This window comes from Geotrypetes seraphini, chromosome 3 (assembly GCF_902459505.1).
Source record: "Geotrypetes seraphini chromosome 3, aGeoSer1.1, whole genome shotgun sequence".
Classification (NCBI taxonomy): Eukaryota; Metazoa; Chordata; class Amphibia; order Gymnophiona; family Dermophiidae; genus Geotrypetes; species Geotrypetes seraphini.
This window is the reverse complement of record NC_047086.1, coordinates 392,695,182-392,708,548: the sequence shown is the minus strand read 5'-3', so window position 1 is coordinate 392,708,548 and position 13,367 is coordinate 392,695,182. Positions and strand designations below refer to the sequence as shown.

At 41.1% G+C, this 13,367-nt stretch overlaps 1 protein-coding gene across 1 annotated transcript in view; it reads left to right on the top strand.

Moving 5' to 3' along the window:
* UBR2 (ubiquitin protein ligase E3 component n-recognin 2) overlaps positions 1-13,367 on the top strand; it is a 201,054-nt gene that overhangs the window by 165,681 nt on the left and 22,006 nt on the right. The window contains exons 30-35 of the mRNA XM_033937674.1: positions 4,210-4,306; positions 4,539-4,606; positions 5,525-5,660; positions 7,031-7,121; positions 7,363-7,493; positions 12,956-13,061. Coding sequence (XP_033793565.1) covers positions 4,210-4,306; positions 4,539-4,606; positions 5,525-5,660; positions 7,031-7,121; positions 7,363-7,493; positions 12,956-13,061 — 629 coding nt within the window. The remainder of the gene's footprint in view (positions 1-4,209; positions 4,307-4,538; positions 4,607-5,524; positions 5,661-7,030; positions 7,122-7,362; positions 7,494-12,955; positions 13,062-13,367) is intronic.

The following is a 13,367-nucleotide window of genomic DNA, read 5'->3' as shown; positions in this document are numbered from 1 at the left end:
GTCTTTGACCTAGGGACCGACACAGGAGCGGACTGCTGGGCACAATGGGCCACTGATCTGACCCAGCAGTGGCAATTCTTATATTTGCAGAAGCTTATCCTAAAACTTATGCAGAGTTGGAGACTGGAAAGAGTTGGAGTATGGAAAGAGTAAAGATAAAAACAAGGGCTAAATCAAGTAAACATGACAGGTCATGGACCTGATGGGCCGCCGCGGGTGCGGACTGCTGGGCGCCATGGACCTCTGGTCTGATCCAGCAGAGGCAAATTCTTATGTTCTTATGACTTTCATAGCTCCATACTAACCAAGGCAGATCTGGTTTCTTTTCCTTCAGCTGTTTATCCATAATGAGATCCATCAGAATAGGAAATTTTCCAATGTTGATCAAGTAGACTTGGAGGGGGGAGACTGTGTTACATCCTAACATCATGTCCTGTTCTACAGCTTGGATATTGACAGGTTAATCATAGTTGCTCTAAACATACCTGATAACGCATCGTAGCTCTACTAGGAAAAATTCCAGGAGACAGTCATATGACTTTAAGTAGAAGAAATTTGCTATCTGGGGTGATGAAGAACACCTAAATAAATATATATATATATTTCTGTCCCATTCAAAATCTGTTTGAATACCTTCTAGAACTCTCAATCAGTCTTAAAGACTAAAAGTTCATCAAAGTGCATTTGGCACTTATAGCCATTTAGAAAGAGACCCATCTCTGTATAGCCTTTGGTTGCTCATTTATGTGGTATTTGCTTCTGTTGAATGAAGCCTTACATCTGGTCACCTGCTGTGTCCCAGTACAATTGATGAAAGTTCTCTTTGTCCACTGGACTCCTGAAAATCAGCATACCTGATCCGGAAGATCTCTTGTTTTGGCAGCAATCACTTGAGTATGCAGAATTAGTGAGCTCCAGGCCATACTGATTAATCAACCCTGTATAAAATTTCAATAAGCAGAGGATTAGGTTTATTCCAAAGGTGGTGTCAGATTTCTGCTTTAACCAGCCAATATATTTTCTATAAGCTACATGCCACTGTACTTGGGTCTGCTTTTCTTTTTGTTGAAGCCAACCTGTAGCTAGGGAGTCCCAGTTGTGAAGACTTAAGATCTTGCTTGTCCTCAAAGAAAACCAAGTTACCTATAGCCAGTGTTCACTGTGGAAAGCAGGATACAAGTCCCCACATGCCCTCCTTACTTCCCTGAGAGTTGTTTTCTAAACTCAGTTATGTAAGGACTGAAGAAGTTCCCAAATGAAGCAGGAAATTATGCATATGCACATTGGGTCTTCTTTAAGACTTTGAGATTACGAAGCTGGATTTTTTTTTAGACATAGGCTCTTTTGAATGATGTCACTCAGTTGTGAAGACTTGTATCTTGCTGTCTATGGAGAACATCTGCTTACGGGTAGGTAACTTGGTTATATTATTAACTATCCTTAAAAGGGAAAACTCTGAACCTTTTTTCCGTTTAGAAACTGAGCATTATGAGTATGGTGTGCATGTGGTGAGCATGTCACATTTCTGCATATATAGTGGGCTTGCCCCAAGGCGCAAAAGTTTTGGGATTAAGTTCTGGCCTTGGTCAAAGATTTTACTGGGGAGACCTTTTTGAAATGTATGGATTGCTTGCTATCAGGCCACTAAGGGTGAAAGTCCTTACGCATAAACTGGTGGCCCATAAATAGTCAGAGTGGCTTTTTAGTTTTGACAGTGGTTTGGAAAACTGTAGACCTGCTGTCTCTTACACATGTTATAGCTAATTTCAGTTATGTAAACCTACCTTTAAAGCCCTGGTGGTTCAGCGGTGAGCAGGAGTGATCTTCCTACACTCCTGGCTCATTCAGAACCGCTATCTAAAATGGCTGCCATGAGTTCTCATGGCAACCTCATAAGACCGTGGGAACTCACTAGGTTGCCATGAGAAATTGCAGCAGTCATTTCAGATAGTGGCTTTGCATGGAACAGAAACGTAGGCAGATCACTGCTGGACCACCAGGGCTTTTAAGGTAGGTGTTTTTAAAAGTCTGGGAAGCTGGAGGGAGGTGGGATGTGTCAAAGTCAATTGGGACAGGAGTTTAAAGGGATCCAGAGAGAGGCAGAGTGGGACAGGACAGGAGGTGGGAGGGATTCCTTTTTTCCCGGCCCATCGCTGGATCACCAGGGCTTATGACAGACCTGGGGGAGGAAAGGCATCAAGGGAGGGAGGGGGACTGGGTTTAGAACCTGGCAGGAAGGGAGGATGGTAAGTGCAGAGCCTGGTAGGGCAGGAAGGGAGGGGGGCTGAGTGCAGAACCTGGCAGGAAGGGAGGGAGGCTGGTTCCAGAGTCTGGCAAGGAGGGAGGGGGGCTGGGGGTAGAGCCTGGCAAGGCAGGACACGAGAATATAAATCCCCAGTTTATATTAGTCAACCTTTTTATTTTTTGGGGGGGAGGTAACCTCGGTTTATATTCAGATCAGTTTATATTCAAGTATATACGGTATTTAATGTCTGAGCCAGTGGTTTCCCATCCTGGTCCTAGAGGTACCTCTAGCCAGTCAGGCTTTCAGGATATCTACAATGAATATTCATGAGAGATTTGCATGCAGTGGAGGCAGGGCATGCAAATCTCTCTCATGAATATTTATTATGGATATTCTTAAAAGCTGACTGGCCAGGGTGTCTCCAGGAGCAGCTTGGGGAACCACTGGTCTAAGCTTAAACCACTTAGATTTAATCAAATGAAAGCATTTATCAAGGTTTGGGATACCTCTGGGAAATGGTGTGTTTTGCAGGATCGCCCCTTTGATATGGTTTAAACTAGACTTTGGACTCTAACACTGGTGCATGTTGCATTTTTAATAGCCATCTCTTATTATGAGGGGGGAGAGTTGAAATTAATGTTACTTAAGTTTAAATATTGGTTTTACAAATTATTGCAATGTATTGAAGAGCCACACTACATATTTTGCTCTGATTTATTGTTCTTGTTTCCTGGTTAAAATTAAAAGAAATTGAGGATTTTAATTGGAACTAATTGGAAACCTTTAAATTCTTCTTTATTCTAACTGTATGGGCATCATTAGAAATATTAGTTACAGATCTTTTTTTTTAGTTTATGTTCAGGAGATTAAATTGTCCTAATGTCAGAATAAACATATTTGTGCTGCTTATGAGAGTTGGATATAATACGTATATTGACAGCTTTGTTCAAAGCCCCCTACATAAAAACACTCCACTTGTTCATATGAAGCTGGAGTTTGATTTCTAGCTCATTTTTAAATAACAGCTAGGTTTGGAATTTATGTGGATGTGCCGTTATTACAAAGAAAAATGGGGAGACCCAATGATCCACAGTGAAAACCATCCACCGATGAAAACAAAAAACTGTGGATACAAATGTTCTGGAGATAATTTATTATACACTGACATATAAAAACATGAAAATGCAATGAAAAAAGTACAATTATGATAAATACAGTGATAAAAATCCAACCGGACCCTAGGGGTCCAATGGTTTGCAAACTCACATATAAAGAATTGGACTGAAAACAGTCTATTGTCTTTAAACCTGTGAGCAAAGAACACCGCAGACAAGCTGAAGTAGCAAAAAAATGTCCATCTGCAGTAACCATTATCTCTCTCCTTATTGGCTAAGGCTCTTAACATTTGCATCTCCTCTTCCTATAGGCTAAGGCTCTTTACACCTGCATTGTGAGGTCATAAGGCTTTATGGTTATAGAAACATTGTAACATGATGGCAGATAAAGCCCAAATGGCTCATCTAGTCTGCCCAACAAAGAAAAATGGGGAGACCCATTGATCCACAGTGAAAACAATCCACCGATTAAAACAAAAACAAAACACTGTGGATAAAGATGTTCTGGAGATAATTTATTAAACACTGACATATAAAACCATGAACATTCAATTAAAAAAGTACAATGATAAAAAATACTGTGATAAAAATCCAACCGGACCCTACATGGTCCGTGTTTCAGCGAACACGCCTTCCTCAGGGGTCCAATGGTTTGCAAACTCACATATAAAGAATTGGACTGAAAACAGTCTATTATCTTTAAACATGCGAGCAAAGAACACCGCAGACAAGCTGAAGTAGCAAAAAACGCTATAGATGTGCCATTATTAGCCATTGTATGGTAAGTGCCAATCTGACTAAAGTGTAAAATTAAACTTTTAGGTGCTGATTGAATTCATATTTTTTTAGGATGACTGCCTGAAGTCATTAACAAGATTTGCTGCAGCACACTGGACTGTCTCACCTCTTTCTGTCATACAAGGACACTTTTCTAGATTATTCACATGTAAGTTTGGTACTTTCTATGGTTTCATTCTTTATAGACTAAAGGTATATGCACATAGTTTTAAGAGCTGGAAAATCAGCAAAGACTAAGTTGCATAAAACTATTTAACCCACAGACATACCTTTTTTAAATTTCCTCATTAACCTGCAGGTGGGCTTAACTTTACTAAAGTACCATATTCATTAGAAAATGTAACTAAATTCATTTTTTATTTCTTTTTCAATTTATCTAGCATTGGTGCCTAATGAAAAAATTGAGACTTCACCAAGCATCCTTGATATTGACATGTTTCATTTGCTTGTAAGTATTTCTTAGAGCAGATTAGAATTTGATAGGAACCACAATAGTCGGTGCTTAACTTTGAAGGATGATGGCATGTGTATAAGATAAATAGTTTGCACTATTATCTGGTTTTTATTCTTTGCGTTGCACAGAGTTACTTTAAATTGGGCAAAAAGGAGGGTGTTCTTATACCCATGAAGTTTTGTTGGGGCAGGCCTTGAGCCACTGGTAGCTGGCTTGTGCTACATTTTCTAAAGCTCTTACCTCTTTTTTTGCATTTAAATTAATTTGTGCAGGCCAAGTTGGGTTGGTTTGTGATTGTTGGATTTAGTGAAGTCTCCATTTATTGCACCATATTTGGTGAAAGTGTTGTGGTGTTATCATTGTTTGTTTTCACTATACTGTGTTCATTGGGCTATATATTTAGTTATTTCTAAACTTGGCCAGACAGGGTTGGGATGAATAAAGTTGAAGCTAATATTTAGACTTAGATGATTCGGGATCTTTGTTCCTCTGCAGTTTACTGTTGTAATGCCAAGGAGAGCAAGGGGGATCAAAATGGAAGGTAATGCAGCTTTGTTATGAAAGACAGATCCTCTGTTCTCTTTTGCAACAAGGTGGCATAGGATTGAAGTAGATCCTTTTTAAGCAAGAAGCCAGTGAGTTAAAGGAAGTTAGCAAGCAGCAGAGACAAATTATATTCCTTCAGACAAACTACTTAATGTTTGCTTGTTTTTATAACATTCAAAAGAAATCTTTAAGGTTTTCATTTTTGTTTCATGCCTTTGAATTTTTCACCATGGTTTTTATAAAACTTCAAAATATATAATGACTAACTTTTAGGAAATGTCATTTATGGTGTTAAATTCTTTCTTTTCAAACATACTTGCATTTGTACATAATTTTATTCACATTCCTGTTTCATTTGTTGCCTAGGTGAGCTTGGTGCTGGCATTTCCTAGTGTACAGTGCCAGGATTTTTCAGGAACTAGTCTTGCTACAGGAGATCTTCATCTCTTCCATCTTGTCGCCATGGCACAAATTGTCCAAATCTTGTTAACCTCATCAACAGGTAACTGTTTCTCTCTCAAATTGTAATTGCTTCTCCTTTATATAATAATCAGTGTGTCGCACCAAGAATATAATGTTAAAAGTAGTCAAACAAAATATATTTTGTATTCTTTAGGAGGCAAAAAGAGAACTAACTCGCCATAATTGTCAAATTTCATATTGAAGGTGGCATTTGATGATGCCACCTTCATACACACTCTCTTTGAATGCAAGAAAAGTCATGTTTCTTTGTGTAGAATGAGCACAGGAGTTCTGCTGCTGAAATCATCTGCTGTAGTAAAACCCTTAGCGCACTTGCACACTTCAATCTCTGTGTTCCGTGCCTCTGTGGCAGCGTGCCGCACATGCACAGTGCCTGCCTCAGCTGATTTCCTGTGTCGATCTCCGACGCTGGCTGACTTCCTGCTTTCTGACTACGCTGCCAGGACACCTCTTCTTCTCACCCCTGGACCAGCAGCGGCAACAGCTGCGATTTCATCAAGCAGCCGTGGGGCATTTGCTAGGCTGGCCCACTTTGATAAAGCGAGGCGGGCCGGCCTAGCAAAAGCCCCGAGGCTGCCTGGGCTAGTGGATGCTGGACAGGGGAAGCAGGGAAGGGAGAAAGGGTACTACTGGACAAGGGGGGAGGTAAAAGGAAGGGAGAAGGGCTACTGCTGGACAGGGGGAGCAGGGAAGGGGTGCTGCTGCACAGGGGGGAGGTAAAAGGAAGGGAGAAGGACAACTGCTGGATAGAGGGAGCAGGAAGCAAAGAAAGGCCTCAGCGTCCCATTGTGCTAAAAGTTTACACATCTATTCTAGCACACATTAATGTAACGAGCTTAAACACTAGTGGAATAATAAATACCCACTTTTAAAAGTGCTGACACTAGGAAATACGAGGTGATAAATCTAACGACATCACAGACAATGGTAACATAACATTTTATTTTGTATTCCACCACTTTTTTGTTTAATTGTGTGGCACACTGCTGTGTGACTGTACACTGGTGATTATATTTTACTCTACAGTCGGGTGGGGTTCAGGTTTTTCTCGGACTGTGTCTGAGTTTACTGAATTTCCCACCTAACATGTAAGAGGAGCCGATGATTAAGGACATGTTGCCTTATTGGCTAAAAGTACCTGACTTATAATTATATATTCAGTCAGTGTGTCTGAGGCTCGTTTGATTAATTCTTTGTTTACAGTGACAGTTTATAGGGTAATTTGACAAAAAATTCCTTTACAATTTGTTGCTTAGATTTTATGGCATGTCAGAAAAATATGAATGAATACACATGTTTTCATGTAGCCTTTGATTAAATTTTAATATTTTTATGTTTTAAATATATATGAATGAACCAGATGATTGAAACTTTTGTTCATCTTTTTAGAAGAGAATGGCATGGATCAGGAAAATAGCAATGAAGAAGAAGAGCTAGCAGTGCTTTCTCTTTATAAACATTTATATCATTGCACAGGAAGGTGAGACACAAATACTGCTTAAAATGTAAAAAATTAATATGATGATAGTCATTCCTGTTAAGTCAATCGAAACACTAAAGTGCTTTTTAGGTTCAAATATGTCCTATTAACTTTTATTTTAGGCAGCCTGAGAACTCCATATACAAAAAAATTGTATAGTACTGTATTAAGTCAATGAATTAATGTAAATTTTTAGTTTAAAGAATCATTTTTTTAAATCACATTTTCCACTTAATTTCAGTGCCTTAAAAGAAGTGTCCTCCGGCTGGCATCTGTGCAAGAGTATAAAAGCTGGAATCATGCCTTTCTTAAGGTGCTCTGCCTTGTTTTTCCATTATTTAAATGGTGTCCCAGCCCCCCAAGAACTTCAAGGTAAAATTTTCTTTTCATAATGGGCCTTGCTAAAATGTCACAACTTCATATGACAGCTCATGAAAGCATCATGTCTTGTGACGATTTCCGTAATAACTAGGAGCAAGATTCACAAAGAAAGCTCAGAACACATCTGATACATAGGTGTAGCCATGGGAGGGCCTAGGGAGGCACATGCCCTTCCAGTACAGCACAACCCGCTGCTTTGAGCTCTGAGGTAGCAGTAGTAGCAAGAGGTTTGGACAAGTTCCTGGAGGAAAAGTCCATAGTCTGTTATTGAGAAAGACATGGGGGAAACCACTGCTTGACCTGTATTGGTAGCATGGAATATTACTACACCTTGGGTTTTGGCCAGGTACTAGTGACCTAGATTGGCCACCATGAGAATGTACTACTGGGCTTGATGGACCATTGGTCTGACCCAGTAAGGTTGTTCTTATGAGATGCTCACTGTTGTCTGGCATCTGCCCCCCCCCCCTGCCCATCTCTCCCCTCAATCTGGCTTCTCTCTTAGATCTCCACCTCCACATTCTCAATCCAGCATCTTCCCCCCCCTTTTTTTTCCAACTCTCCCCCACCCCCCGACTACTTCGTGCTTCTGTCTAAAGGTTGCTGGTAGTAGTAGAGTGTCGCTTTTACTGCCTCCCACATGCACGAAGGCCCTGCTGGTCCCGCTGCCTCAGATGTATATTTTATGAATCAGAGGGGGAGGGACCAGCAGGATCTTTGCACATGTGTGGCGCCAAGGCTGCTCTGTATAGATGTTGATTGCCAGTCCTGAGTGAGCTCAGCTAGATATTTTTATTTGGTCCCGTGGGATCAGAAGAGCGAAGAGAAATCTGCTTGTGATAAGTGAGGGAAAGAGAAACAAGAGATGATGTTGGGATTGGGGGAGGAGGAGAGATGGAGAGGAGAACTGGGGCACATGGATTTCAGTAAAGCTTTTGACAGTGTCCCACACCGTAGACTACTAAACAAGATGAAATCAATGGGTTTGGGTGAGAAACTAACTGCATGGGTCAGTGATTGGCTGAGTGGAAGACTTCAGAGGGTGGTGGTCAACGGCACCCTCTCTGAGACATCGGAGGTGACTAGTGGAGTGCCGCAGGGCTCAGTCCTGGGACCATCCCTTTTCAACATATTCATAGGGGACTTGACCCGGGGGCTTCAGGGTAAAGTAGCACTGTTCGCCGATGATGCCAAACTGTGTAACATAGTAAGTGAAAGCAACCTACAGGATAGTATGACACAAGATCTGATCACGTTAGAAAACTGGTCCTCGACATGGCAGCTAGGCTTCAACGCTAAAAAATGTAAGGTCATGCATCTCGGGAGAGGAAATCCATGCAGAACATACTCCTTGAATGGAGAAACGCTAGCTAGGACCTCAGAGGAACGGGACTTGGGGGTAATCATCAGTGCAGACATGAAGGCTGCCAAACAAGTAGAGAAGGCCTCATCAAAGGCAAGGTAAATGATGGGATGTATCAATAGAAGCTTCGTCAGCCGTAAACCTGAAGTCATAATGCCACTCTATAGAACCATGGTGAGACTCCATCTGGAATACTGTGTGCAATTCTGGAGGCCACATTACCGGAAAGATGTGCTTCGAGCTGAGTCGGTCCAGAGGATGGCCACTAGGATGGTCTTGGGGCTCAAGGGTCTCTCATACGAAGAAAGACTGGGCAAACTGCAGCTCTATACCCTAGAGGAACGCAGGGAAAGGGGTGACATGATTGAGACATTTAAGTACGTCACGGGTCGTGTCGAGGTGGAAAACGATATATTCTTTCTCAAGGGACCCTTGGTCACAAGGGGGCACCCGCTCAAACTCAGAGGAGGGAAATTTAGTGGTGACACCAGGAAGTATTTCTTCACAGAAAGGGTGGTTGATCACTGGAACAGACTTCCGGTGCAGGTGATCAAGGCCACCAGCGTGCTCGACTTTAAGAATAAATGGGACATCCACGTGGGATCCCTACGAGGGTCGAGTTAAGGAACTAGGTCATTAGCATTCAGACTTAATGGGGTGGGTCAATAGAGTGGGCAGACTTGATGGGCTATGGCCCTTTTCTGCCGTCATCTTTCTATGTTTCTATGGATTCTGGGACAGGAAAGAAAGATGAGAATCATAGCACATGGATTATGGGGCAAGGAGGAACTGGGGCACATGGATTTTGGGGCAGGTGGATGGAAGGTGAGGGGTAGGAAGGAGAGATTCAGGAGATCATTGGGAGGGAGGAAAGAGACAGTTTCTGCAGACCCTGGGCATGGGGAAAGGAGATTATGTAGACAATAGAATTTCATTGAGGATGGGTTATGTAGAAGAAGAGAATTTGGGAGAGAATTTTATGTGTGAGGCCCCTAGAAATAGTGCTGATGTTCATGCAGCCCTCCATGTAAAAAGGTTTCCCAATCCCTGATCTATAGCAAAAGTACAATAATTGATATCTTATCCCTCCCTTCCCTGATCTTTTTTGCTTTTTTGTTTTCTTTATCTTCAAAAATATAGTTCTCCCTCCTATCCTCTTGTTTACTCTCCTACCCTATGTTGTGTTAGTTTGGTCCGTGGTAGTTTGGTCCGTGGTAGGTCTTTGTTTTTTTATATTAATTCCCCCTTTCTTTTAATTTTCATATATTTTTTTTAATGTACAATGCTTTGAATCTTATGTTTAGGGTTTAATCAAATTTTCATAAACTATGAAACATCTCATTGACAAATATTGTCATGAGCATTTATTCCAGCTGTGCCTGCCACTTAATGCCAGTATTTTATAAAAACAAGTAGGCGCCTACTTGTCTTTATAAAATAGGCTTCATATATGTATCTTAAAAGGTGCATTAACTAGGCAACCCCTTTATACACCTTCCAAAGGGCCTAGATCTATAAGAAAAGATGAAGTATTTTTTATGAATAATAATAACTTTATTTTTATATACCGCAATGCCATGAATAGTTCAGAGCGGTTTACAGAAGAGACTGTATACAGACAGCGATAATATAAAAAAATTTTGAAATTACATTAGCATGTTGACATTAATCAGGTTTATCTGGGAGAGTTTTAGGAATGCATCAGGCAGAAGTGGAATCAGAGAAATTTGTCGAAGAGATAAATTTGGATTGACTTCCTGAAAGTTTGATAAGAAAGGGCGTTTGAAATAAAGTTGGTTAAACATTTGTTCCATTTGCCTGCTTGGAGTGATAGTGTTTGATCAAGGAATCTCTTGTAGATACAGTCCTTCAAGGATGGAAAGGCGAACAAATAGGCACTACGTGTATAGGTTGTGCCTGGAAGTTTGAAATGGTGAGACAGATTGGGGATGAACCTGTTATGGTTTTGAAGCATAGGCAAGCAAACTTAAAGATGGCCCTTGCTTCCACCAGCAGCCAGTGTAGTTTTTTGTAATACGGGTTTACATGGTCCGATTTCTTAAGGCCATAAATGAGACGCGGCGTTCTGGACAATTCTCAGTCGTTTGATGGTTTTCTTAAAAGAAACCAAGTATATGATATTGCAATAGTCTAAGGTACTTATGGCCATGATAATTACAGGGAAATCCAAAATAGCTGATGATAGGAGAAGGTAGAATTATTCAGCAGGAAGAACATGGTGGTCAGGGGGAAGGAGTAGCAACATCAGTTTTGTTGGTTTTTAAGTACTGCCAAAAGGAAAGAAAAAGAATTGGAAGGTATACAGTAGGAAGTGATGGTTTCAAACACTACTATATCTTCTGAGATGTTTGGAATTTGGTTTCTTTTATTTACAAATTTGCTATACCTCCTTTTGAGAATATAAACGAAGGCAGTTCACAATATGATGATAAAAGTTTACAAAAATCTAGAATTCTGATTATAGAATTTTGTACTGCATATGGTAGGGTTTCCCTTTGTACCATAAGAAACCTGCCACTGCTTTTCAAGTACGTCCTGAACATGATAATGATCAGATGCTCAGTATAGGGAATGTAAATGGTTTAGACCAGGGCTGAAAGATAGACTAGCTAATTCTAGCTTGCCAGTGTCAAATTTCAATTTACCGTATTTTTCGCTCCATAAGACGCACTTTTTTTCCACCCAAAAGAGGGTGGAATTGTCAGTGCGTCTTATGCAGCAAAGATACAAATTTTTACACCTACCTGTACTTTTTAAAACATCCTCCCCTCCTCCTCCTACCGTCAAACTGGTACCTGAGCTCGCCCACCACCAAATCCTGCAGCCTTCTTCGGTCCCCCGACCACATCACATACAGCTTCTCTCTCTCGCAAGCGTCCCGCATGTGCCGGAAACACAAAGCTGCGTCAAAAGAGGGCAGGACTTGTTGCAGGAAATCTCCAGTAGGAAACCAGAGCTGGGAGATGGAAGCAGTTCCTATGGTGCTCACGTACGAGTGTAAGAGCCTCTCTGTGAGTGCCTTTGTACCCAGGGTCTGCCTTCCATTCGCTTCATTAAAACATTCAGTGCAGCCGCTCTTGCTGTCTGTCTGGGCTGATGCAGCTAATGCCCTCTTTGACACATGCACAGGCCGGCAGCATGAATTTCCGTGTATGACAGTGAGTAAATCTAACGCTATTGGAGGTGGAAATTTTTTATTTGTTTTTTTTGACTCTAGAAAAAGTGAATAAAATATGGAAGATGATTATTGAACAGACAGGCAAACAGGAGGACACCTTGCCTTAGAGTATAGGTAGATAACAAAAAGACCCGGGCGGAGGGTGTTTTAAAAAGGTACGGGGGGGGGGGTGTTTTAAAAGGTACTGGACTTAGAGGAGGAAAACAAGAAAAAAACATTCTGCACCCTGTTACCTTTCCCTGCCAGGCTCTGTACCCTGTCTCTACTCTGGTGGTCTAGTGGTAGGCCGGGACAGCGTACAGAGCTTGGCAGGGAGGGGGGACAGGGTGCAGAATATTTTTTTTTCTTGTTTTCCTCCTCTAAATCTAGGGTGCGTCTTATGGTCAGGTGCGTCTTATGGAGCGAAAAATATGATACCTTTTGTTTATTGCCTCTTTGGTCCAGCAGTTTTCTTTCTGCTCCTTTGGGTTTCAGGCCCAGTCAGAAACTGTCTTCAGGCAGTAGCACCATACACATGCAACCTAGTTATGGCCAATAGGTGTCATGATAGAGCATTGGCTGGGTCTTCTTCCCTGCCATGGAATGATTTTGAATACCACCTCGACAGTATCTCTCCAGCCTTCTCGGCCTGAGGAACAAAGGTGTTTGGACTGGTTTTGGTCCTCTGCATTACAATGCAGACTACTTCATGTTGAATAATAGGCTAGCTCCACAATATTATTTGTATTTTAGCCTATTTCAATAGATCAATGCTTGAACATGACAACCAAAAGTATTACATTTTTAACTCCTGCATTAAATCACATTAATGTTGGCTTTTTGTACTGTGAGTATTCTGTTAACTGAACATAAGAATCTTATCATTTTCTTCTATTTTTCCTTTATTTTCAGGAAGTGCACCCAACCAGTTTGAGCATTTATGTAGCTACCTTTGTCTACCATCAAATCTTGCATGCCTTTTTCAAGAAAATAGCAAAATAGCTGCTTTAATAGAAAGGTAAGGGTGGTGGTGGTTTTTAAAAGCAATTTGTACAAATATAATATCTAAACATGAAACGTTTTGATCATGGTATTGAAGTTCCAAGATCATTACTAAAACTCTTTCAGTCAGAGAGCGTAAAACTCCCAAAAATGCAATGAAAAACTGGGAGCTACATTAACCTGAAGATGACTCCCTGTTGCTGCAAGTGCTCAAGGTGTTTTCTACAGAAGAGAGAGCCCTCAGCAAGATAACTTGGTTCCTGACAGTTGGGTGGTATTGTCCACTCAATTGATGTGGCTGAACTTGAATGCTCCCTCTTTA